At 43.2% G+C, this 27,888-nt stretch overlaps 1 protein-coding gene across 5 annotated transcripts in view; it reads right to left on the minus strand.

The window, feature by feature from the left end:
- Nucleotides 1-27,888, minus strand: part of CNNM1 (cyclin and CBS domain divalent metal cation transport mediator 1) — an 87,301-nt gene that overhangs the window by 19,660 nt on the left and 39,753 nt on the right. For 3 of the 5 annotated variants that reach the window (XM_060171511.1, XM_060171510.1, XM_007534276.3), the window contains exons 3-8: nucleotides 25,493-25,633; nucleotides 23,773-23,942; nucleotides 20,861-20,960; nucleotides 19,994-20,041; nucleotides 16,290-16,352; nucleotides 1,160-1,323 (exon numbers count right to left, since the gene is read on the minus strand). In XM_060171511.1, coding sequence (XP_060027494.1) covers nucleotides 1,160-1,323; nucleotides 16,290-16,352; nucleotides 19,994-20,041; nucleotides 20,861-20,960; nucleotides 23,773-23,942; nucleotides 25,493-25,633 — 686 coding nt within the window. Of the gene's footprint in view, nucleotides 1-128; nucleotides 506-1,159; nucleotides 1,324-16,289; nucleotides 16,353-19,993; nucleotides 20,042-20,860; nucleotides 20,961-23,772; nucleotides 23,943-25,492; nucleotides 25,634-27,888 lie in introns of those variants that run through there. The other 2 variants (XM_016193029.2, XM_060171509.1) reach the window with 2 other exon arrangements.

A 27,888-nucleotide genomic window follows, 5' to 3' on the forward strand; every position in this document is an offset into this window, starting at 1 on the left:
CTGTCATAATTTCTTTTATACATTTGGTTTAATAACTACTTCCAAATTTATCTTGAAAAAAAAAAAGGAAGAACAAAATCAACCAGAGGCTGGTAGAGGATTAAAAAAAAATATCTTCATTTATTTATTGGATAGAAACAGCCAGAAATTGAGAGGGGGCGTGGAGACAGAGAGGGAGGGAAATGGAGAGACACCTGTAGACCTGCTTCACCACTCGCAAAGCTTTTCCCCTGCAGGTGGGGATCGGGGCCTCGAACCCAGGTTCTTGAGCACCGTAACATGTGCACTCAACCAGGTGCGACACCACCCGGCCCCTCTATTTCTTTTTTATTAAATACATAATCTTGCCGTCAGAGAGGTGAGGTGGTGTAGTGGATAAAGAGTTGGACTCTCAAGCATGAGATCCCCCAAGTTTGATCATGTGCCAGAGAGATGCTCTACTTCTCTCTTTCCTCCTCTCCCTCTTTTCCTTCTCTTCCTTCTCCTCCTCCCCTCTCTTTCTCTCCTAATAGAGAAATATTTTAAAAATACATAAGCTTACAAATACATTTTTCAAAATGAAAAAAAAAAGGCTTTTGGCAACTTGTCTCAATCAAACAAATTCCCTATTTCTTTTTTTCCCCTCCAGGGTCGGTGCCTACACCATAAATCCTCTGCTCCTGGAGGCCACTTTTTCCCTTTTGTTACCCTGGTTGTTTTACCATTGTTATGGTTATTATTATCATTGTTGTTGATGTTGTTGTTGTTGGACAGGACAGAGAGAAATGGAGAGAAGAGGGGAAGACAGAGAGGGGGAGAGAAAGATAGACACCTGCAGACCTGCTTCACCAGCCTGTGAAGTGACTCCCCTGCAGGTGGGGAGCCAGGGGCTCGAACTGGGATCCTTCTGTCGGTCCTTGCGCTTGGCACCACGTGCACTTAACCCACTGCACTACTACCCAACCCCCAAATTCCCTATTTCTTAGTGCCTCAATTTCCCCACAGGGAATCTAAAACAAGTTAGCAGATAGCACCCAGTAATATAGCTGACTGAAGATAGGGAAGAATTGCTAGTCAGCATCCTCTTGGGCCATGGGGGAAAAGGGTGCCCATCTTTGAGCTGTGACAACCGAAGCCAATTCTGAAGGCCAAGTGAGAGCTGGCCCTCCAGGGGACTTACCTTCACAAACTGCACATCACTGAGAATGTGGACCGAGTAGTCAGGTGTGTAGAGGTTGTTGTTGCTGCTGCACAGTTGGGTGTTGCTTCCCCCAAAATCACTGCGCTCACGATTTGGAGACTCAGAACGGTTTAACCCGCTGCAGCGAGAAGGGGACCTGTTTACTGCAGGTGGAGAGGGGAAGAAGAAGGAGAGAGGAGAGGGAAAAGGGGGGAGGGGAGAGAGAGAAAGAGAGGTGTTTACTGAGGCCCCACAGGATTCTGAGGCTGTGACAACTCTGGATCAGAGAGACTACAGCCCACACCTCCCCACCCAGACCCCAGAACCTAGATGCTCCCTTAATTCCTATGAGGAGCAAATACCAAAAACAGGAACTCATGGCTCCACTCTGCTCAGGTGCCAGAGAGAAGCTGCAGCAGGGGTGGACCATCATCCTTTTGGGTTTTTGTCTTTGGATTCACTGAACATGATGAAGACGATTGATTCTGTGAGCATGATGTGTCCAAACATGAAACACTTTATTATGGTAACTTAATTTACATAAATCCCAATTCACACATCTTCCAGTAAGGCCAAGCAAGACCTTAGATTTGTTTTCAAAACCACCTGTGATGGCACAATAACCAGTCCTCACTGTGCTCAGGTATTTTTGTAGTGATGCCCCCGACTCAGGCCAGTCCAAGAACTGGCAGGTCCCAGGACAACAGTACAAGAGGGACCCACAAACCAAGTGGGTATATAACTAACTCACGATAATGATGTTAAAGTAAGTTCCTATATCTTTGTCCTTGACAAATACACTTTTATAACAACCTGGAGAGGTCTGTCTGGATCTTTTTTTAGATTTAATTAAAAAATTTTTTTTGGTTCTTTTGTTTATCTGTTTAAGATTTATTTATTTGTGAATAAAAGGGAGGATGAGAGACAGAATCAGAGCATCAGTCTGGCACATGTCTCAGTGCCTGACAATACTATGTGTTTTTTTTTTGTTGTTGTTGTTTTTTGCCTCCAGGGTTATCACTGGGCCTCGGTGCCTGCACTACAAATCCACTGCTCCTGGAGGCCATTTCCCCCTCCCCCATTTTTGTTGCCTTTGTTGTTATTATTGTCATTGCTGTTGTTGTTGCTGGATAGGACAGAGAGAAATCAAGAGAGGAGGGGAAGACAGAGAGGGGGAGAGAAAGACACCTGCAGACCTGCTTCACCGCTTGTGAAGTTACCCCCCTGTAGATGGGGAGCCAGGGGCTCGAAGCAGGATCCTTAAGGCCAGTCTGTGTGCTTTGCACCATGTGCGCTTAACCTGCTGTGTTACCACCTGGCCCCCGACAATACAATATGTTTAATCTACTATGCCATTTCCTGGGCACAGTAGTTTTGTGCCAGAGAGCTGGGTTGCATGGGAAAAGGCAGCCTTTGGATTAGGGCTACTGCCCACACTCTCCCCACCCCTCTACTCCTCGCTGGTTAGGTGGTTGAGAGTTCAAAAGCAACTGTGACCTCCTCACCTCAGAGACAGAGAGAGACAGAGAGAGAGAGAGAGAGAGAGAGAGAGGGCTGAAAAAGACTACAGGACGTTATCTAAAGAACAGGTGTGTTGGAGTGGGCAGGAGTTAGCACACTACGTAGAACACACACAAAGACCTGGGTTCAAGGCCCTGGTACCACATGAGAGCATCACACATGGAAAAATCTTCACTGTTTGTGAAGTGAGGTCATGATAACTGTCTCTCTTCTGCCTGACAGTAAAAAAAAAAAAAAAAAAAAAAGTGTGTCCAGGATTGACAGAATCACCCAGACACAAAAAATCCTGGCAGAGAAAAGAGGAAAACAAAAAAGTAGGGATAGATAGAGTTCACCTGGCTAGTGTGCTTAGTGTGCTTGCTTTGTCATACATATGACACAGGTTCAAGCCCAGATTCCACCACACTGGAGGAAGTTTCAGTGCTGCTGTGTCTTTCCTTCTCTCCCTTTGCCTCTCCCTCTATCTGAAAATGTTGACCCAGAGTAGTAAGACCCTAGCAGTGTAAAAACAAATAAGCAAATAGAGTAGGTGGACAGATGCATGTCTCCCCTGCATTGAAAGAGAGGGCTGGTATAACCCACAGTCATGCTGATAAAGGCCCTTGCACCACACAGGAGTGCCATGGCCCCTAGGGAAGCTGCACAAATGGTGGAGCAGTACAACAGTGTCTCCCACCACACACTGAAAACAAAAGGGATGAAAAATCTGTCCCATGAATAGTGGTATTAGATATGCAATACCCCAGCACCATGTTTAAAAATAAAATAAAGGGGATCGGGCAGCAGCACAGCAGATCTTTTTTTTTTTTTTTTCATTTTTGAGAAGTACTTCTGGAGAAGTTCAATTATGATAAGACCATGTCACTTGGTTTTGCAATGAGCTGTGTGAACTGCCCTTCCCTGGATCAACAGTTCTGAAGGTGTCCCAACATTAGTTCTGCCAGGGAATAAACTCCCAGAGAAAGGCCACAAAGCTCCACTCTGCCCCTTCCTCTTGCCTACTGACCACACTCAGCATTTCACCCCCAAGATGAGATTAAGCAGGACAGTGCCTATCGGTGGCTAATATAAAAGATTCTACTCCTTGCTCTTGGGAAGTGAATTTTGTCTCTTGAAGTAATGGTGCTATCAATCAACATATTTGATTGGCATCTACCAGTGCTTCCTGGAGGGTTGTTCATGTGTTTAGTTGTCAAGCTGTTATCGTTGTCTGGCAATCCAAGTTACAGAAAGATTAAAATAATAATAGGTTGAATTATATTCTCATTACAGCCATAATAATCACTGCTTTGATAGGATTACAGAATGAAAGATTTCATTTCCAGTCTTACCCTTCTATACAAATGTCACACATATACCCTGTTATTTAAACAGAAACCTGGGGAAACAGGTGTTTGTTTACGTGGTAGAGTACACACATTACCATGTCTGAGGACTTGGGTTCAAGCCTCTAGTCCCTTCCTGCATGTGTGTGTGTGGGGGTGGGTGGGGGTGTGGCTTCATTATCCGTACTACAGATGTCTCTCCTTTCTCTCTCGCTCTCTCTCTCTCACCCTCTATACAAAATGGCTGTTAGGAATGGTAGAGTTGTACAGCACTGAGTCTCAGTAATAACCCTGGTGGCAAGAAAAAAAAAAAAAAAAAAAGAAACTTGAAAACACCCTTCCCTCTTGTCACTGTCAATCTCTAAGATCAGGTCTTTTATCACTTTGAACAAAATAGGTCCAACCGCCTATATTTCTTTTCTTTTCTTTCTTTCTTTTTTTTTGTTTGCCTCCAGGGTTTTCGCTAGGGCTCGGTGCCTACACTACACATCCACTGCTCCTGGCAGCCGTTTTTTTCCTTTTGTTGCCCTTGTTGTTTATCGTTGTTATTGTTGTTATTATTATTGTTACTGCTGTCATTGTTGCTGGATAGGACCGAGAGAAATCAAGAGAGGATGGGACGACAGATAAGGGGAGATAAAGACAGACACATACAGACCTGTTTCACTGTTGTGAAGCGATCCCCCGTAGGTGGGGAGCCAGGGGCTCGAACCAGGATCCTCAGACTGGTCCTTCCTTGAGCTTTGTGCCATGTGCACTTAACCCATTGTGCTACTGCCTGGCCCCCTCTGCCTATATTTCTATCATTGTTCAAATCTAACTCACTAGTGTTCTCACCTGATACAAGATTATAAATGGTCACCTCACATAGAATCTTTACGTCAGCTGCCAGGACATATTTTACAAACTCAAATCAGGTCCAAGTAGAACATGTATCTTACCAAACATAAGACCCTGGGTTCAAGCCCTTGCACCACACAGGAGTGCCATGGCCCCTAGGGAAGCTGCACGAATGGTAGAAAATGTCTCCCACTACACACTGAAAACAAAAGGAATGAAAAATCTGTCCCATGAATAGTGATATTAGATATGCAATGCCCCAGCTCCATGTTTAAAAATAAAATAAAGGGGGTCAAGCAGTAGCACAGCAGGTTAAGTGCACATGGCACAAAGTGAAAGGACTGGTGTGAGGATCCCGGTTCGAGCCCCCAGCTCCCCACCTGCAGGAGGGTCTCTTCACAGGCAGTGAAGCAGGTCTGCAGGTGTCTATCTTTCTTCCACCTCTCTGTCTTCCCCTCCTCTTTCCATTTCTCTCTGTCCTATCTAACAACAATAGCAATAACAACAACAATAACAATAACAACAAGGGAAACAAGGGCAACAAAAATGGGAAAAAAATGGCTTCAAGGAGTAGTAGATTCGTAGTGAAAGCACTAAGACCCAGCAATACCCTGGAGGCAAAAAATAAAATAAAATAAAATAAAATAAAAACACAAATCAGTTTCCTACTGAATCTAAATTAAAACCCACACTCCTTATTGTAACTTCTTTTTTACTTTTCCTTTCTATTATATTTGACAGGACAGAGAGTAATTGAGATGGGGTGGGAGAGATAAAGAAGGAGAGAGAAAAAGAGATATCTGCAGACTTGCTTCACCACTTGTTAGGCTTCCCCCTGTAGGTGAGGAGCAGGGGTTTGAACTCATCATGCTGTGACTTCTAAAACCCTCATAACTATGGGGGTAGATAGCATAATGGTTATGTAAAGAGACTTTCATACTTGAGGTTCCAAAGTCCCAGGTTTAATCCCCTGCACCACCATAAGCCAGAGCTGAGCAGTGCTCTTGTAAAAATAAAATAAAATAAAATAAAATAAAATCAGAGATAAACCCCTCACGACCTTACCAGTTTTTTCTGTCTGCTCTCACTTCAAGGACTGCCATCCTCCCCACTGTCTTCTCTACTCTAGCCTGTTGGCAGCTTTGATGATATTCGAACACACAAGTGTCCTGTCTCCCACCTCAGTACATGCCATTTCCTCTGCCCCACCCCATCTGCATACCTCCATCTGCATACTATCAGTAATTAGGTATCAACTGAAATGCTGCCTTCTTGGAAGACCTTGTCAGGCTGCCCTAGGAAGAGTCCTTCTTGCTTTCCTCTATCATTGTCCCCTGTTCATTCCTCTAAGACTCCTTTTACAGGTTTTAATCAATTATAGACTTGTAGCTATTTGTTAACACTTATTCAATTCTAAAATTCAGGAGTGCAGAAATCTTATCTTTCTTGGCCATCACAGTATATGGCACCTACCATATGCCCAACTAGAGTATATGATCAATAAAAACACATAGGATAAACCAGCACTTAAGGCCCCCTTAAGAGAGTTATTTAGGATAGAGACAGAGAGAAGTTGAGAAGGATGGGGGAAGACACCTGGACTACCATTTCAGTGCTTATGAAGCTTGCCCCCTACAGGTGGGGACTGGGAGCTTGAACCCAGGTCACCCAGGCCCTCCTTAAGGAAGTTTTTATTTAAAATCTAAATTTTGTTTTAAAGTTCTTAAATCATCCCATATTTGAATTAGAAAGTTTTTTTTTCCTCCCAGAATTATTGCTGGGCCTCAGTGCATACTCTCAGTGGCCTTTTTTTCAAATTAAAAATAAATTTGATTATGACAGAGACAGAAATATATCGGGGGGAGATGGGTGAGAGAAAAAGAAACACCTGTAGTCTGCTCCACCCCTTGTGAAGCTTCTCCCCTGCAGGTGGGCACCAGGAGCTCAAACCTGGGTCCTTATGCACTAGGTAACTTGCGCACTTTACCAGTTGTGCCACCTCCTGGCCCCAAGCAAGCCTTTCTTCTGCAACCTGAAGCCACTCTGGGGGGGGGGGGGGGAAGCTGACATCTCCAAGAAGTTAGGAATGGGAGGACATACCCTAAATGCATTTGAGCAGAGTTAAATATTGTGCTGTAGGAGACCAAGGGCACCAAGAACGCCCAGGCCTTGGGCCCAGTAACTTGAGGAAGAGACTGCATGGAAGATCATCTAGATTCTGTATGTCTGCCTAATAAAAGTATATGAAACAGGTTGGTGAGGAGTCAAGTCTCTAGGGCTGCGTGATGGAGGACCAACCGTCCTACAGAGTGACCAAGTCAATAGAGACAGGGATGGTGATACTGCCATGGAGAACAGAGTGAAGCAAAGTGATTGTAAATGGGAACAATACCAAGCAGAAAGCTATGCCTTTCAAGCCTGGTCCAGATCCCTTGAAAACTGACTGATGGGTTCCAGCTTGGCTTGACCCACCTGAGGCTGTTTGAAGATGGTGTCAAGTTAAGTCAGCATCGGGTCCTTAAGGAGTCACTGGGGAGGACGACAGCCAGACCTACAGGAGAGTGACTTCTCTGCAGGAAAGCAGCTTCTTTGAGAGTCTAATCTGGAAAGACACACCTTGACCTGAGGGGCTTTGACCTCAATGTAGTCTGGAACACGGGGAGAGTGTGAGCAAGGCCTGTGGGTACAGCCCATCCTTATCACTTATGTCACAGTTCAAGATAGTTTCTGAACAACTGAACAACTTTTGCCTGAATCACTTCCACTCCCATTGGAAGAGGAGCCAATGACTGCATCCCTGTTATTCCCAGAGTTTTATTTACATATATATATATGCTTTGCCCCAGAGATTTTATCTTCACTGACTCCCAGTGCTGGCTTGTCACTCTACTGTCACAGCATGTCAAACACAAGTGACAGGGGCCAGATGTTGGCACACCCGGTTAAGAGCACATGTTATCAAGTTTGAGTCCCTCCTCCCCACCTGCAGGGGGTCTGCTTCCTAAGAGGTGAAGTAGGTCTGCAGGTGTCTATCCTCCTCTCCCTCTATTTCCCTGTCATCTCTCATTTTCTATCTGCCCTATCAAAAACAAAAAAAATCAGCAACAACAAAAACCATAAGTGATATCACTGTGGTGCTAGAATATGAAATGAGGCTTTCTGTCAAGTAAAAATAATGCTATTGAAGTTTATTTATAAAATTCCCAAAGATTCCTAAAACTAAAAGATACAACTATTCTGTCATATAAATCTTAGGCCTGCAAAAAATATATATACATATAAAACAGTAATAGGAATTCTCATTTTATGACAAAGAAAGCCCAGTCATCTGACTGTTGTGCAAGATCAATGTTTTTCTGTCCCAGAGCCTGACATTCCTCAGTAGGTAGAATGCTGATGACTCAGCATTTTGGTAATTATACACATACACTCTGAGATTTCTGAGCAAGGGAAATAAATGCTTTAGAGAGAGAGAGAGAGAGAGAGAAGAAATCAGTAACAGGCGAGTGACCCAGCAACACGGCAAACTAATTCAAGTTGTCTAATTCCCCTTGGCATTTCCTAAAAGCAAAGAGGCACAGTTTGGGGGAATGAATTGGGAAAGGAAATCTTAAGTATAGTGCAAAAAAGGTCTGAGAAGAGTCAGAAGGAACAGTGACACATCAAACAGACCACAGAACCCTTTAACAGGAGACAGGCCAAGCAGCCAACAGACCCCTTGCTTGTCCCTTCATTTTATTTTTCATTGCCATTAGGGTTATCCCTAGGGTTTGATGCCTGCACAATGAATCCACTGCTCCCACTGACCATATTTGCCCCTCCTCTCCTGTCCCCTTCCTTTCTTATTTATTTATTAATTTTTATAGAAAAATTGAGAGGGAAAAGGGGAGAGAGAGAGGGAGAAAGGCAGAGAGACATCTGTAGCACTGTTTCACCACACCACACATGAACTTCCCCCCTTGCAGGTGGGGCCTGGGGGCTTGAACCTGGGTCCCTGCTCATAATATGTGTGCTTGCTCAACACAACCCCTTTGTTCTTGTTCTTAATCTCACAAGCTCTAGCTGGCCCAGGAGAGAACAGCTGGTGGGGAACAGGGTTTTCTGCTCTAGACCCCCAAGTGCCATAAGCAAACTCATTCCTTGCAGCCTTTGCTTGATCAGTCTGCAAAGGACATCTGTCCCAGATGGCAAGTTGGAGTTAGGAGGCTCAAGAAGACACTGGGGTAAAATGGGGCAGTAGCACAGCGGGTTAAGCACATGTGGCGCAAAGCACAAGGACCAGCGTAAGGATCCTGGTCGAGCCCCTGGCTCCCCACCTGCAGGGGAGTCGCTTTACAGGCAGTGAAGCAGGTCTGCAGGTGTCTTATCTTTCTCTCCCCTTCTCTATCTTCCCCTCCTCTCTCCATTTTTCTCTGTCCCATCCAACAATGACAACATCAATAACAACAACAGTAATAACTACAACAATAAAACAACAAGGGTAACAAAAGGGAATAAATAAATTTTAAAAAATTTTAAAAATGGGGCAGGTGGGTGAGAGAAGGATGGGAGACGATTTTACACTACAACTGAGGCTGGATGGAATCTCTTACTCTAAACCTTCAGTGTAGGGAACCTCAATACCTCTACAGAGGCATGAGATTCTTGCATTACTTCCATCACCTAGCTCCTAGTGGGCAGGATCCCAGACATGGAAAAATGCCCCACTCCCCTTGAAGTCTGGGGTTTGAGAGGGAAGTCAGGTTCAGTGGCTGTCAGCCATATGTTTTGTAGCATCTCTGAGGTTCAAGGCAGAAAGCCCACTTTGGTCATGGTCACTGTGCCACAGGTCTTCAATGTCCTTCAAATTGCTCAAGGAGTTAAGCTCCATAGGCTTATGAGGATACAAGCTAGGGTTATTAAAAATTCATTATTTGTGGTCATATTCAACATCAGTCAACCAAATGCCAAAAGCTCTCTCTGAGAAAGCTACAATGTGAATTCTGCAAATCAGCCCAAGTTAGAAGTCCAGATGAACTCGCTCACATTACTTGGTGCTTTAATGACTCCCAAATGTTTATGACACAAGAGCCTGCCTAAAGGAATATTTCCACTTACCACAGTTCAAAAAGGAAAAATGACTATTTTTAGGGGTGCCCCAAACATTGTGAAAGAAGGTTTCCTCCCTCTTGATTCCAGAGCACATTGCAGAGGGACAAGGGGACACTGAAAAGCTCCCTTGCTCCACAGTTCCCTCTGTCTTTCTGCTTCTCAGATTTTGAAGAATTGTCATGGGGAACTCAAAACCATGTCTGTCAGTGGGAGAAGAAAGAAGGAAGGAATCTGGGGAGAGGGAATCATAACTGTAGCAGGGCCGAATACTCTCAGTGGGTAGATCAGAAGTTCCACATTTAAATGAAAACATTTGCAACAGCAAACTCATTACACCACACTCTGGAGATAATCCACAAACCACTCTGCTCACCACTCTGCTCTCCTTGTTTCAACCTGAGGTTCTCAGAAGGAATGTCTATAGATAATGGTGGCAAGCTTTGGCACAGAGACTACTGGCCTCAAGCCAATGTGAACAGACTGCTTCCCAATGCAAACAAGTCACTGGCCTCTAGGGGGTACAAAACATTTACATTCAGAGGGGTAGCAAGGTTAATGGGTAACAGGAGGGCAAGACCTAAGAAACTTGGTTCCTTTAAAGTATAATTTTTCTCCTAACTTATGGAAACATGTGCACATATGCCCTATTTCATGAGCCATGGTCTATATCTAGGTTCTGTAGCTTTGTTTGGAAGTGCACCACCCGAAATGGAATTAAGGAGGCCCATGAGCTAGGAATGGTCTCACCAGAGTATTGGAGCTGAAGGGTTGACATCCCGTCTGGTGTCTCTGGACATAGTCTGAAGTGAAACATGTCGAGGTAGTACTGGTTGCGTTGATTTGGTTGAGCTCAGCAGATGCAGTATCAAATGGTATGGATCAAGAGAAGCATGAAGGAAAATGAGCCTTGTCCCAGAGGTTCCAGGACTGAGAGATATATGGGTTTTAAAGAGAATGAGGAACATTCCTAGCTGTCTTAGCATTTAAGAAGGCAATAGATTATTATTACAACAACCAAGTTATTTTGGAATTTGGTTTACTTTGAAAATCCCACAGATAGGATTTACTGTACTATACAAGACCATTTGCCATTTAATGCCATTCATAAATAACTATATCTTATATACTGACAAGACTGGTTGTTTCTGGTCTCCCTGATATAAGGTGATAGTTTGCAATGTCTCAGTAAGTGCAGCAAGCAAGTAAACAAGACACCATAAGGTACTTAATCAAATAGTTTGTACTTAAACATATATACCCTCCTCACCTACTTCCTATTTCACTTCCCTCAATCACTCTAAGTCCAACCATGTCAGATAAAGTAAGGACTACAAAAGCTGGATAAGGACAAAAGACTGGCACACTTTAATGATGGCCCTTTTGGTCACTACCAGGTCACCCCATCATCTGGGGCCCTAGTCAGAATCCTGGGATTTCCACATGGATATGACAGGCCTAAACCTCTAATAGATCCCTCTCTCCACCATCACTGGTCATCTCCATCAGGGACATCATAAACCCTCTTGTGGGCCTCTACAGGACCTTGCCCTTAGTGTGGAACAACAATGATAGGGACTGCCCCACTCTCCAAAAGGAGGCTGGATCAACATACTCTGCCATCTGAGAAAGATGAGTCCTGCAATGAGTGCAGCCTAGAGTGTTCCTAGCATGGAATGTGAGCTTAGACCAAGATTACACAGGCTCCTGTGCTGAATATGGGCCCCAGATCAGATTGATGGGGTTTACAGTTAAAGGTATTTATATACTTTTCCCATATTTAGAAGCTACTATCTTCCCTGATTCAGCTTTCTAGTCCTATTTACGTTTTGTGCCACGTGCGCTTAACCCACTGCACTACCGCCCAACTCCCTCTAGTCCTACTTACAACTCTGACACTATCTTCCCATTTAGCCCACCTGCATGTTGGCTGTTGGGCTCAGGCAAAAATTAGTAATCATGGGCCCCTTGGAATATACCTAAAATAGACTTCCTAGCTTTCCTAGATTTTTCCAAAATGGATACCCCAAATCTCAACCACTTTATTCTTACCTTTAGGTTCCTGATCATTAAACAATTTGTTCTACTTTGTATCTTAATGCTTTTCAGCAGCCAAGTTGCAGTTGCTATCACAACACCAACCTGACTTCCCTGGGCAAACGATTTCACCATTGTATCCGGGAGCCCCACCTCTCCAGAACCCTGCGCCACTAGGCAAAGATAAAAACAGGCTGGGAGTATGGGTCGACCTGCCAATATCCATGTCCACCAGAGAAGCAATTATAGAAGCCAGGTACTGCACTTCATAATGATCCTGAGTTCATACTCCCAGATGGATAAAGAATAGTAAAGCTGGGGGTAGCACACCAGGTTAAGCACACATAGTACAAAGCACAGAGCCTGGTGCAAGGATGCTGGTTTGAGTCCCTAGCTCCCCACCTGCAGGGGGGTCGCTTCTTTGCCCCTCTCTGTCTTCTCCTCCTCTCTCAATTTCTCTATATCCTATCCAGCAACAACAACAGCAACAACAATGGAAAAAAGATGGCCTCTAGGAGTAGTGGATTCGTAGTGCAGGTACCAAGCCCCAGTGATAACCCTAGAGACAAATAAATAAATAAATAAGGAAAGCTTCCAGTGGAGGGAATGGGATGCAGAAATCTGGTGGTGGGAATTGTGTTGAATTGTACCCCTCTTATTGAATGAACTTGTCAGTTATAATTTAATAATAATAAAAAGTTACAGTCTGGGGGTATGGATCAACTGGTCAATGCCTATATCCAGTAGAGAAGCAATTACAGAAGACAGACCTCCCACCTTCTGAACCCCATAATGATCAAGGGTCCGTGCTCCCTGAGGGATAAAGAATAGGAAAGCTTCCAATGGAGAGGATGGGATACAGAACTCTGGTGGTGGGAATTGTATGGAGTTGTAACACTTTTATCCTATAATATGATTAATAATTATTAAGTCATTAATTACAAAATTAAAATTTTATCTGTCTGGCACTGGGTTATCATGCCATCTTTCATAATAAATGCTGAACTACAATTAACTTTTTTTTTTAACTGGGTACAATTAACTAGATTGTCCAGTTAACAGGAAAATATATCCTGGAGTTGATCCTTTTGGTTGAAAATCTTTTTTAAAATTGTGCCTCTTCCCTCTCTGCTGAGATTTCACAGCATGTTGTTCCATTTCCCAAGATTGCCTGCATGTGAAGGCTTTTGATGATCCATGGCATGGCCGTTTCTAATTTTGCTGGCATGCAAGGCAGACCAGTCAGCTGGTGAGGCCACCAGATCAGCATTTCACATTGATCCTCTTGTCTGGCAGTCACCACAAAGGCGAGAGTCCTCACTAAGCGAGGAACATTTCATTTTTTGGTGGGATATTACCATGCAAGGGAGAGAATTTTGGTGAAATTTGCTTTGTACAGATAAACAGGGGAACCAGATGGATTTTTTTAAATGAAAAAATATGATTTAGAAGAAAGCAGGTGTCAATTTAAATACTTCTAAAGTTGCAAACTTGATCTCAGGACAAAGCCTTTAGTGTTGAGGGTTCGTCATACCAACAGTGAAACACAACTGGATTCTTGATGGCAAAGGATAATTGGGTCCTCAGGGTCCTTACCATATAGCTCTGGAATATGGAAGGCACATGTAAAGGTCACAAGGGGTTGGATTGTGCTCCTACTTCAGGACAATTTGACAAATACCTTCCTGGTTTGGTCATTACTTGCTCCATGAATATGAAACCGACTTTTGTAAGTGGTGAAAAAACAAAAAAAACAAATAGTTAATTGATTCTTTAAATTTACTACATTCTATCCAATATCTATCACTGCATAGTTCAGAGAACTCATTTAACGTGACTGAAAAGAAATCCTGTAACTTTCATGTAATTAAGAAGAGAGGATATTGTCATTAATCGGTGGAAATAATGAATTGAAACCCATGAACTTGCAGAAAAAATATTGATAGAATGATTTAACTGTCCCTAAGATTTTGTGAAAAATATGGTGGCTATGGTGGTATCACAGAACATAGGTGGTGAATACAGTGTGGAACTATAGCCTTACAGTTTTTTAATTAAATTTTTTGATTAATAGTGAGTCACAAGATTGTAAGATTACAGGCTATAGTTCCACACTGCATGCACCCCTAAAGTTCTGTGTACCCACTGTCCCACCTCACAAAGATACCACCATAGTTCTCATGAGTCTTACAAAAAGTTTGCTTGCTTCTGTTTTGTTTGAATCCTTTTTTTGCAAGTTCATGTATACCAATCTCTAGATTCCACAAATGAGTGAAACCATCTGGTAGTTGTCTTTCATCTCTTTACTAATTTCGCTAAGCATAATCACTTCCAGTTGCATCTATTTTGTTCCCAAGGACACACAATCATCTTTTTTTGATTGCAGAGTAGTATTCTATGGAATAAATATTCCATAACTTCTTCAGCCAGTCATCTGTTGGTAGATTTAGGCTGCTTCCACTCCTTGGCTATTGTGAATAATGCAGCTATGAACACGGGGGTGCATATGTCCCTTCAAATTAGTATTTGAGGTGGCACAAAGCACAAGGACCAGTGCAAGGATCCCTGTTTAAGCCCCCGGCTCCCCACCTGCAGGGGAGTCACTTCACAAGTGGTGAAGCAGGTCTGCAGGTGTCTATCTTTCTCTCCCCCTCTGTCTTCCCCTCTCCTCTCCATTTCTCTCTGTCCTATCCAACAACAAAGATATCAATAACAACAATAATAATAACTACAACAATAAAACAACAAGGGCAACAAAATGAGAATAAATAAATAAACAAATTAGTATTTGAGTATCCTTTGGATAAATGCCTAAGAGTGATATTGTATTACTAGTCATAATCATTTTTATTTAAGAACTCTCCATACAGTCTTCCAAATGGGCTGTACCACTCTGCATTCCCACCAGCAGTGTAGCAGAGCTCCTTTTTCTCCACAACCTCTCTAACACTTGTCATTTCCTGATCTGTTGCTGTAAGTCATTTACTCAGGTGTGAGAGATATCTTATTTGTTTGTTTGTTTATTTATTTATTTACCTCCAGCTTGGTGCCAGCACTATGAATCCACTGCTGCTGGAGCCTTTTTTTTTTTTCCTCCAGGGTTATTGCTGGGCTCGGTGCCTGCACTGCTCCTGGAGGCCATTTTTTCCCCCTTTTGTTTCCCTTGTTGTTGTAGCCTCGTTGTGGTTATTATTATTACCATTGTTGATGTTGTTCATTGTTGGATAGGACAGAGAGAAATGGAGAGAGGAGAGGAAGACAGAGAAGGGGAGAGAAAGACAGACACCTGCAGACCTGCTTCACCGCCTGTGAAGCGACTCCCCTGCAGGTGGGGAGCTGGGGGCTCAAACCGGGGTCCTTACTCTGGTCCCTGCGCTTTGCGCCACATGCGCTTAATCCACTGCGCCACTGCCCGACCCCCACTGGAGGCCATTTTTTACATACTATTGGATAGGAGAGAAAGAAAATGAAAGAGGAGGGGTAGATAGGGGGAGAGAAAGATATACACCTGCTGACCTGCTTCATCACTTGACAAGTGACCCCCCCAGTAACTGGCAGGCTCAAACTGGGGTCCTTGCACGGGCCCTTGTGCACTTAACCCAGTGTGCTACTGCCCAGCCCCCTCTTAGAGCAGTTTTAAGTTGTGTTTCTCTAATGATAAATAAGATCATTTTTTCATATGTCTGTGGGCCATGTGTATCTCTTCTTTAGAGAATTTTAAAAATTCTTTGGCCTACTTTTTGTAATCTTATAATTTATAAAGCATTATTAAATCACTAATAAAAATTTTAAAAAGAGGTTAAATCCAATGAAGACATTCTGAAAGATTTACATCTAGCATCCTTGATACGAGCAGAGTCACTGAGTGAGTGTGGATATTACACAGTAATATTACAAGGAAGGTGAGGATGGGTTAGGGGTCTGCTAAAGGGAGAGACTCTCTAGGACCAACAGAGGATACATAGTTAAGTTAAAGGCAGTATTCAATGTTACTGTTTCTTCTTACTTTTTGCCTGCTGCAATTCTCTTTCCTCTGTTCTGCAGTCGGATTGATGATGAGGAAGAACTCATCCCAGCCTTCACCCAACATTTCTCCAAGCACATACATAATTTAGCTTCCTGGGAGCTAAATTCAAAAGTGTTATCACTGAACCAGCAATGACAGTGCTGTGGATGCAGATGAGTGTTATCTGTGCTATGCCATAGTCACAGAGTGTCTGTTGGGAGTGACTAGTTCTCAGGTGGGACACTGACAGAGACCAGAGGCCTCTTGCAAACCCCAAACTCATTCAAGACATGAGACACTCATGCATGTTTACCTGGGGAGCCTGCCAGAGAGTCCCCTCTGCTGATGGCGAAGGTACGGGACACAGAGACGGGCACTAGAGAATCAAGGATTTGGGAGTTGCAAAGGGAAAGATAAACACAAAAGGAGAGAGACAAAGAGCAAAGTGGGTGAGACAGTCTGTTCCTCAAAATCTTCACAGCATCACATATTCTTTGTAAATACGGAAACTGAATCTTTTTACAAAATTACTTTCCGGACAGAGAAAATACGACAGTCTTTGCTGAATGTCTTCTGTACAATGATCTTGGAGGGAATCAGAGCTGCCGGTGAAAAGAGCAGGCAGTGCCCCGCATGTGGTGAGCACAGAAGCCCAGTCTTCCCATGAGACTCTCAGCTGCCACCTGTGCCCTGTTCATTTGTGAGAGGTGCCCACAGGCATGGTCCTGCTAGGGATATCCTTTGAGAAATGGATTTCCTAGTAGCTTTGTCTATGGTCACAATGCTGGGGAGGAACTGTGTATTGCTGAGTGATCTGAATACAGCATGGTGGCTTTTCTACTAACTTAATATGCATCAGCTTGATGAAGTAACTCAGTCACTTCCTATCAAGTACAGTGTTTCACTCTCTTTCAGAATCCTTTTACTTCTCTTCTCCCATAGAGTTGGAAATGGTGCTACCACTTAGGGGTAAATGGAGTGAAGTGTATACTAAACTCCAGCCTTCCTCTTGTCTTTTTTTTTTTTTCCTTTTTGTTACCAGGGATGAATCTATCTTTTTTTTTTTTTCTTTTCCTTTTCTTTTTTATTTGATAGGACAGATAAAAATTGAGAGGGAAGGAGAAGGCAGAGGGAGAGAGAAGGAGAGACACCTGTAGACTTGTTTTACCACTTATGAAGCTTCCCCCTGCAAGTAGGGAACAGAGGACTTAAACCTGGGTTCTTGCACATGGTAATGTATGTGCTCAACAGGGTGCACCGCCACCTGGCTTCCCCTCCTCGTTTGGGCCCTGGCCAAGCAGTGTTTCTACATAGAAACACATCTTAGTCTCTCCTTCACTGGATCACTCTAAGAGTGCCTTCCCAAGAACTACATACGATCAGTCTACAGGTGACAGCACACTGAAGTAGTGTGGTTCTGCAGTCATATCTGTCCCACCATGATTTTTACTTCAACGTGGAGGGAAATGGTGAAGGAGCTTAATACCTATTTGACAATCAGTTACTGTGACACAAGATGTCAAAGAATATTTGAATGGGCTCTTTATGTCACAAGACATACCAGAATATAAGAAACTCTATAGTCTATTAAGATTTTATTGATTTATTAATGAGAAAGATAGGAGAGAGAAAGAGCCAGACATCACTCTGGTACAGGTGCTGCCAGGGATTGAACTCGGGACCGCATGCTTGAGAGTTCAATGCTTTACCCACTGCGCCACCTCCTGGACCACAAGAAACTCTATAGTCTTAAGAAGAATCCTAGTAGCTCCTGGGCTACTTAGATGTGTACCCTGATAAGCATATAGGATGCTTGCTCTCAAACTATCCACAGGCCTCTGTGGGCATCTATTCTGGCTTTCCTGAGCTTGGGCCTGAGATTCCCAGAGAGCTAGTCTCACCAAGGTCCTCCTGGTCTTCCTGGTAATAAGAACCAAGATAAAGCAGACAGTGCTGAGTTTCCTTTGCTCTGAACAGGGAGACTAGAGTGACTAATTTACAACCTCAAGTTCAATTTTGAAGCACATGTTCCAGGGCCAGTGTTTTGGCAAATGCTTCAGCCCATTTACTATGCTCAAAGGTTGATAAAGCTTCAGGTTGATTTCAAGGACAGAAGTTCTTTGCTAGACCAAGATCCTATAGGAATTTAGTGCCCTGTGGTTTAGCTCTAGGCTCTCCTTTGGCTAACAGGCCAAGGTTCCTGGCCTCTGAAAGATGCTGAATGATTTAATCCGAGGCTAGGAGTAAATCTGGGACAGCACTTGAGTGTGGTGGCCTTTACAGTTATTTTACTCTTTACACAACTGGGAGGGGCTAGGGATGCATGAAAAAATGTCTCTAGCCCTAGCCCTACTGGTTAGTTCGCTTTCTTCTTCCTTTTGAAGACTGAGAGAGATTCCTTTAAATTAATCAATTTTGAGGAGAGGTCAGTGTTGCAAATTTCCTCCTGTCTCAGTGATAAAATGGGAGAATTTTAATAGAAAAGAACTAGAGATAGGAAGGAAAGAGAAAAACCACATAGCATCTTGCTATTATTTAATTCTTTTTATAGAAAGGTCATATAAATTTGGTGGGGTTGGGGAGTCCTGTGTATCTCTTCCCTTACCCCCACAAAGTCCCCACATCTTTTGGTACCCTGGAAGAGCCAGAACAGGGTCTACATTTATAAGTAACATTTAGAATCACAGGAGTTTCTCTAGCTTGAGCAACCCCTAATGTGATGGGTAGTGGAAATCTCTTTTTAGAGAATCAAGGTTTATTGGGGTGTGTATTCCATCCCTCACTTCTTATTCCGAGGACTGATGCTGTCTTCATTAACCATGACTGAGATGTTTGACTTATATAAGTATCATAATGTACCTTGATTTTGATTTGTGCTGCCACCCTTTGGGTGTGGGCTGGTATTTCAACCTCACTTCAGCCCTCTGCTGGGATAGGGTGTGAAATGACACCGTAAGTTGATTCACCATTTCTTAACAGAATGCATTCTGGAACATGATGATCTAAAGTCTACATTTCATTATGCCATTTGAACTATCATGTTATCAGGCTATAATTAAGGTAAGTCACTAGCTCCCTGTGTGAACTGAAGAAGTAATTTCGGTAGTTTCTCTGTGCTAAAATGACTTCTACCTTTCATATACCTGCCAGGGATGGAAGCTCAAGCTTTGTGATTGTCTGACAAGTCCAAGAATAAAGCATTATATACAATTATTTGGGTGATGAAAGAAATCCTCCGATAAGGCATTAAAAGGGTCACAGCAAAAAAAACAAAACAAACAAAAAAAATCAGCTAAAAGCAATGCAAAATTCAGACCAGTGAATCAGAGAGAAATTCTTTCTAGATCACACTTATTTCACAGTAAATGCCAACCCTCTAAACACGAATGCAACAGCTCTTCACAGGGTTAAGCAAGAAGGCAAAACACAGAAGGGAGAAAGCAAACCAGCCAGCAGCCCTGTACCAGCCCCACCCACACACATGCATGGCCAGCTGGCAAACCTCTCCATGAGGAGAGGTGAACAAGGGAAGAGAAGCAAGTAAGCAGCTCATTGCACCAGACGGAGACTTACATCTCAAGATCCTGCAGTCACTTGTGACTAATGCAACAGACTTAAGAATCATATATTCAGGTTGTCAAGTAAAGAAAGGTCAGTGGGTGAATTATCATAGCACCGACGATAAGGCTGAACCTCCACCAAAGCACACAGATGGCCTGCCTGAATTCTCTGGCAGGAGACAGTAAATAAATGCTGTCTCCCCATACAGCTTCCCCTCCTACATTCACCACTTGCACAAGAGCAGAGAAGCAGCAGAACACATTTCAGACACACCAAAACATAGCCCCCAGGGTCTGTGGGTACCTGGCAGGAGCAGTGCTCCTGGCAGAGTATTACAAAGAGGATGCCAACATTTGTGTTAGCCCCAGCCAACAAAGTGCTTGGTCCAGATCCCCGGTGTGGGCTGACGCAGGACTATGACAGGGAGGACGAGGATGGGGGTTGAGGAATACATACGAAAGACAGAGGATCCTGCCAGACTTCCAACCTTCCGCACATCGTTATCTAAGGACAGGAAGACACAGTATATTTTTAGAAGCAATTCAGAGAACACACTTTCTTCTGCACTTTTCCATCCAACCAACCCCCTAGTAGCAGTCCTGCGAAACTTAAGCAGTCAAATGAAAGTGTAAAAAGGGAAAAAACAAAAAACAAAAACCAAAAAATAACCTTGTCTTTTCAAGAAGTATTACCACCCAGGGGCAGCAACATAGTTTACCTGGGAGTGTGCCTGCTTGCCAAGCTTGTGACCCTACTTTGAGCCCATGCTCCACTGCATTGGGGGACACTTTGGTGCTTTGGTCTCTTCCCTCTCTATTTCTTCCCATCTGAAAATATCCCAGAGCAGTGGAGAAAGCAAAAGAGAAAGAGAAAAGGGAGGAAGAAAGAGAAAAGAAAGGAGAAGGAAAGACTATTATCCACTTCAAAATTTGATGTTAGTCTACCAAAAAGTACCATAAACAAATTCTCCACATAGTACATTAAGTACATGTACTAATTTTTTGAAGATTTTATTTATTTATTTATGAGAAAGATAGGAGGAGAAAGAGAGAGAGAACAAACCAGACATCACTCTGATACATGTGCTGCCTGGAATTGAACTCAGAACCTCATGCTTGAGAATCCAATGCTTATCTACTATACCATCTCCCGGACCAATGTACTAATTCTTATTATCACTTTTACTGAGGAGGAACTGAAAGTCTAGGAAGTTAAATGGCTTGTTCAGGGTCCTTAACAGGAATTAAGACCTGACCCCAGATTTTCTTTCTTTACATCATTCTATTGTTTCCACAGTAGGCTACGACTTGAGAACTGGAATACCTGAGCAAGCAGTGGTCATGATGGCTGGGACACCATAGTAGGTGAAGGCGCCATTCTCGAACCGAAGGCCTTCCTTCCCGACCTCCACCTCCACTTTACCCTGGAGAAAGAAAGAAGGGTACTATGTTTGTGCACCAGCTCTTCCATTTCTGTCATTCACTACATCTTATTTAAGCATCTCTGCCTGAATGGCAGGGAGACTGAACTTCTTACCACAGGAGAATGCTCATTCTTCCTAGACTTACATTTCAGAAACAGCACTCCTAACTTCAGAAGGCCATTTGCAGTTAAATTGTTGCTTCGTGTGTAAAGCAGCACCAGTGCTATATAACCTGGCTGCATACTGTCATGATCCTCCATGGTGCAGGGCCAGGCACCTGCTAGCCCAGGGCCCTGTGTTTGTCTCACTGATTTAGTAGAAGATTAGAGATGTCCAAACTTGGTTGGAAGAAAACTGGATGCTCCACCAAACGTGTTTAATTAATCACCAATAACAATGATAGTGATCATGCAACAAGTGGTGTGGAGTGTGTACAGGCCTGATTCTGTACTCTGTGCACTGCAAGGGTTTTCATTTGATTAGCCTCATACTCTCAGGGGGAGTCCAAGAGATCCAGTAACTTGGCCAAGGTTAGTAAAAAAATGGCACTGTAGGAATTTAAAGGCCAGGACTTTCAAAATTCTAAACTGACACTCTTGCCACTACATTTTACTGCCTTTTGGTTTTATTTGAAAACAGTTATATTTGTATTAGTTATAAAGCAACAGGTTGTCTGTTTATATTATGACATACTCTCATTATGTTAAATGAACAGTGGAACAAGACCTTTCCTAATTTTCTTTTTTAAATAGTTTATTTAATTTTAATTAGAGAGAGGGAGAGGGAGAGGGAGAGGGAGAGGGAGAGAGAGAGAGAGAGAGAGAGAGAGAGAGATTGAAAGGGAGAGACACCAGAGCACTACGTAGCTCTGGCTTAAGGTGGTACTGGGGACTGAACTTTGGATCTTGAAGTCTGAGGTATGAGTCTGTTATATAAACATTATGCCATCTCTTTTAAAAAAATCTTTTCATTTGTTTATTATTGGATGGAGACAGATAAATTGAGAGACGGTGTGGGATATCGGGAGGGAAAGAGACAGACAGATACTTGAAACCCTGCTTCAACACTTGTGAAGCTCCCCCATAGGTGGGGACCAGGGGCCTGAACCCACGTCTTTGAGCACTGTAATGTGTGTGCTTAACAAGGTGCATGTACCACCACTTGGCTCATAAGTTATGCTATCTCCCCAGCCCCTTTCTTGATTTTCAGCAGTAGAGAATGTCTGGAGAAGAGAGGTCATTTTGAGGCTATTTGTAAGGATGGAGTGAGACATGCTACAGAGTCAGAGCAGAGAGGATACAGGTGGACTGTATCAAAAATAGGCCTTAATTAAGACTTTAAGACAGTCACTGTATTTAAGACTTTTAAGATTTTCTTGAGGAAAGCCCAGGTGGTATTTCACTTGGTAGAGCACGCATGTGGCTATGTATTAAGATCCGGGTTCAAGTCCCTAGTCCTCACCTGCAGGGCAGAGGCTTCATGAGCAGTGGAACAGTGTTGCAAGCATCTCTCCTTTCTGTTTGTATCTCTCTCCCTTTCTCCCCCCACCTCTATTTCAGTCTCTCAACCTCTATCAAAACAAAAAAGAAAGGGAGAGGGAGAAATGGCTGTCGGTACCAAGTCCCCACAAAAACTCTTGTGGCAAAAGAAAAAAAAAAAAGGCAGGGGAGAGAGCATAATGGTTATGCAAAAAGATTTTTATGCCTGAGGTTCCAACATTGCAGTTCAATCCTCCATGCCACCATAAATCAGAACTGAGCAGTGCTTTCGAAAAAAGAAAAGAAGGAGAGAGGGAGGGAGGGAGGGAGGGAGGGAGGGAGGGAGAGAGAGAGAGAGAGAGAGAGAAAGAGAGAGAAAGAGAGAGAAAGAGAGAGAGATAGAGAGACACGCTTTTGGAAAGCAATGCAGAAAGCTGAGTGGTCCCAGGAGGTGGTGCAGTGGATAAAGCACTGGATTCTCAACCATGAAGTCCTAAATTTAATCCCTGGCAGCACATGTACCAGAGTAATGTCTGGTTCTTTCTCTTCTCATAAGTAAATAAATAAATTTTAAAAAGAAAAGAAAAGTTACAGCTGATGGTGGGGCCAGATCAGGCTGCTTGGCAGTGCCATAGCTGGAAGAACAAGCCAAACTCTTATTTACAGATATAATCTAGGCACTAGATTATAATCTAGGCACAAGAGCAGAATGTGATAATAATTGTGACTGTGTTTGTGTAAGTACCAGGATGATGCTTCACCTCTCTCATTCAGTCTTTTTTCCCTTCCTGGCCTTATTAGGAGATGGTTCAAGGGACTGAGAAGGCTGAAACATGACAGAGAGAATGGATGCTTTCCATGCACTTCAGAGAACAGAGCAAGGAGCAGTGGGTGGCAGTCAAGGGTGACAAGATTTCAGTTTGGCAGTGAGGAAGGTGTTAAATGAGGAGTGTATATAAAGTTAGGAGGAGGCTGTAGACAGTTCCATTTCTGGGGATGCCCAAACAGATAACAAGGTGCTGTTAGGGATTCTGCAGGGCAGAAGTTTTGGAAGTTCAGCAGCAGAATCCCTCTGCTGGAGAAGCACCTGCCACACTTCACCACAAACAGCACTCAAGTCAGACTAAATGCTGTCAAGACCCTACCAGCATCAGGACACCAGGCAATCATACCCAGCCTCTTCTGTGAGTTGTGGACAAATGCCCACCCATCTGGTTTCATGCCCAAGGTAGCTAGTCAACAGTTGGGACCCAGCATCAAGGGTGTATGAACATTCCTCTTGCTTAGTAATGCCCACATCCTGCCCTTAGATGGCCCCTGGCTTTCCCACCCACCTGCAGAAGCAGCACAAAGTAGTCCACAGGGCGGCTGCGCTGGTAGAGGTAGTGTTCAGGGGCCTTCTTGTTCTTCTCATCAAACTTTAGCTCCTGGATCACGTTGGGATGTTTCAGGAGCCGAAGCAAGATCTTCTCCGAAAGGTACAGAGACTTAAAGGGCTCCACTTCTAGAGTAGAGTGGGAGGCAGGAGGAATCGGCAGCTGGGAGGAGTCAGGGTGGGTGCAACCAAGATATGTCTCTAGAGTTACCTCTATTCATGCTCCTGGCCACTGGGCTGGCAGGGCTCCCGCAACTCCCTTGGGTGGAGTGGGGATCTTAAAAGCAGTGTGTGTTTCAGGCCTTCCCCATGTCCTCTGGGGATGTGTGTCCCTGCATTGGCACCTCAGGAGAAAGAGGTCGGCATTTTGTGAATATTAATTTTGTTATTAGTGTCTTCTTTTAAAAAAATGGGCATGAAGTTAAACAAGAAAATAAATCTTGGCATTAAGAAAAATATGGTGGGACCTGGAGGTCATTCATCAAATGAAATAAACTAGACACAGAAGGGCAAATACTATATGATAACACTTAAGGACAGATCTAAAGTAGTCAAACTCACAGATATAGAGAGTAGAATGGTGGCTACCTGGGGCTAGTGGCAGGAGGATATGAGAGTAGATTAGTCACAGGGCATAGCATTCCAGCTAGGGAAGATGAGTAAGTCCTAGAGATCCACTGCATAGCTGAATATCTATCACTAACTACATAGGACTGTACACTTAAAAATTGGGTAAGAGGGTAAAATTTATGTCAGATCATCAAATAATTACAATAGGAATAATAATAAATAAAGTAAGGGAAAATTTTGAAGACAATGGGCATATTTATGGTATACACAATAGTGACAGTATCACAGGTATGTTTATATTCATAGTTACTACTCACCCACACTCATAAATTTATACTATATACTGCCTGTTAATCAGACCTTGATAAGTGGTTAAAAAAAATTCAGATATGGAAAATAAGCCAAGTGAACAGCAAAGACACTGATTCCAAAATCAAGTGAAAATATAGAGAATTTCATTTGACCTATTTATATGACTAAATGAAGTGAAATTCATGAAATTCCAGATTACTAGACAGTTAATTTTTTATAAGATTGTAAATTAGTAGGAGTGTATATGAATACCCTTCCTGCCACCAAAGGTCTATGTCCCCACCCCCACCCCCTATAGTGAAGCTAAAAATCTACCCTCCCCCCACCACCCAGAGTTTTTTTTACTTTGGTGAGATACTCCAAACTCAGCCACATTCTACTCTGTTTTTTCCAGTTAATTTTCTAAGTGATAATCTCTGAGTAACATGAGTAACATGAAGCATCATTGTCATGTTCTCATATAAATAGACATTCTATAGTAATGGCCAGTCCGTCTCCACCAAGAGAAGGGAAGAAGGGAAAGTGTGGCAGGGGTTCTTTATCTTTCCTTGAGTTGAGTTGTTAAGAGTTGTATTCACTTCCTCCCTAGAAAAGCAGGGAGGCTGAAAATAACTCTATGTGGCATCCTGATGTCTTACCCGAGGGGACTTTCTCTCCTGGTAGAGTGGTACTCAGTAATAGCTGCATATTGGAGTTAAGTTGCAAGATATTACAGCCAACTGGCTCCTGTATTCCACCAGCCAGACCCCACTTTTCCTACACTGCAGTCTCTAGAGATAAGTCAGGCAGAGTCGTACCTGTAGCCATAAAGCGGTGAGTGGCCAGCAGAAGCTGAGGTGAGATCTTCACCCTCATCTCTGAGTCAGAGAGCTTAAACAAGGAGAAGTCATGCCGCTTCCTCTCACGGTGTGGGACCCTTTGCTTTTTCCGATTGTCAGCTGTGGGATCACAGGCGATAATACATCACACTTATCTCAGAATCAGAATCGCTGCTAATTTGGGAAGCTTTCCCAGAGATAGAGCCTTTGGGATTGCATGAATCTCTGTAAAGCACTAACTTATGGGTGGCATTACATAGCATCTCTTTCCCAGTGGATGGAAGGACATTGGTAGGGAAAGTATAATCACTATAGTGCCTCTGTTATTTACCCTTCAGAGGTATAGAGTTGTAACAGGAAAATGGTGGCCTGGGGTCCCCAAGATCAGGTGTCTCTGGCTCCTACTCAGGAGATGTAAAACTCTAAGTATTAGAGTGTGACTATACATGAGGTTAACGCTAGTCTGTAACATGCATCTCATACAATGACAAGGAGACTGCAATCAGAAACTATTTGGGAAATGCTTACAAAATGGCATTAAAGCACAAGGAACTTGCATTTTCAGTATCAAGCTATCTGGCAGGGTCAGAGTTTCTTGCTTCTATCTCTCTCCTGTCCTCAGAGCGAGGTTCACCTGGTCTCTTCTTGCTTATCTGTAACCATGCTATGGAGGGTTGGGTGGTAGTATACCTGGTTAAATGAACATGCTACCATACACAAGGACCTGAGTTCAAGCTTCTTCTTTCCATGTGCAGGGGGAAAGCTTCATGGATGATGAAGCAGGTCTACAGGTATCTCTCCTTTCTCCCTTCTTATCCCCCCACCAATTTCCCTCTGTCCTATCAAATAAATAAATAAATAAATGGAAAAATTCTTTAAAAATAATAAAATAAAATAAGAAACCATGCCTGAGGGACACCCCAGGCATGATGCTCAGACGAGAAGGGGGTCACTTTGTCTTCCCATTCACCATGCTTCTCCCTCCTTAAACCCTTCATCATGAGAAAATAGGATAAAACAAAGGACAGAAAAATAGGAACAGTCCTATAATTGAGAATGGTGGGATCTCTGGGGATCTAAGAGGTTAAGAAAAGACCTGGAACCTCAGGAAGCCTGTGATTTACTGATTGAGAAAATTTGCTTCATCTAATTTAATTTTTCTTCCGCTTTTTCTTAAGCCCCCCCCCATATGTATGGAAAAGAAGCATGTTTTCTTCTTTTAAAAAATTTTTATTAGTGATTTAATAATGATTAACAAGATTGTAAGATAGTAGGGGTATGATTCCATATAGTCCCCACCCAGAGTACCATGTCCTATCTCCTCCATTGGAAACTTCCCTATTATCCCTCTCTGGAAGTATGGACCAAAAGTCTTCATGGGGTGCACAGTGGCAGGTCTGGCTTCTGTAATTGCTTCTCCACTGCACATGGACATTGGCAGATGGATCCATACCCCCAACTTTGTTTTTATCTTTCCATAGTAGGGTAGGGCTCTGGAGAGGAGAGACTTTGGGACACATTGTTGAGGTCACCTGCCTGGGAAAGTCAGGATGGAATCATAGTAGCATCTGCAACTTGGTGGCTGAAAGGTGGTAAGATATAAAGTAGGACAAACTGTTTAATAAAGAGTAACCCAAAGGTAGGAATAGAGCAGATGAAACTAGGGGTGTTTGTGTGGGATAAAGCTAGAGGTCTTTTTTTAGGTATGTTCCAAGGGGCCCATGACTTTAGTAATTTTAACTAACATGGAGGTGGATTAAAAAGAATGCCTGGGAAGATGTCTCAGAATAGAGAATAGCTGGATTAGGGCAGAGAGTATCTTCCAAACATGAGGAAAGTATATAAATACCATTAACTGTTTACCCCATCTATCTGACCTAGGGCCCATATCTATTCATATTTAGCACAGGAGCCTGTGTAACCCTGTCAGTCTGAGCTCAGAGTCCGTGGTCACAGCTGGGAACATTCTAGGATGTACTCATTTCAGGACCAGTCTTCCTTGGCTGGCAGATCAGGATGACCCAGCTTCCCTTCAGAGAGTGGGAAGTCCCTACCAAAAGGCATGTTTTCTTTGGCCATTTCTCTTTTTCTCTCCTTAGCTTTGAACAAAATTTTGAAACTTCTAGTTTATCTCACTTGTTCCAAGGAAATTAATGTCTTCTTCAAACTTAACCTGGAGAAAAGCAGAGCTGGAAGGAAACTTTTCGTGTAGGCTAAGCAGATATAATGGAAATTAAAATGGAAAGAAGCTCAGGGGAAAAGAACCAGGGCCTGATAATTTGGCTTCCTGGGACTCTCATTTTGAACTTGCTTTTGCCACACTGTTTGGGTTTCCTCTAAAAGAAGTAGTCTTGCCTTCAATTCCGGGCCTTTGC

The sequence above is a fragment of the Erinaceus europaeus genome, chromosome 14 (assembly GCF_950295315.1).
Source record: "Erinaceus europaeus chromosome 14, mEriEur2.1, whole genome shotgun sequence".
In the NCBI taxonomy this organism is placed as follows: Eukaryota; Metazoa; Chordata; class Mammalia; order Eulipotyphla; family Erinaceidae; genus Erinaceus; species Erinaceus europaeus.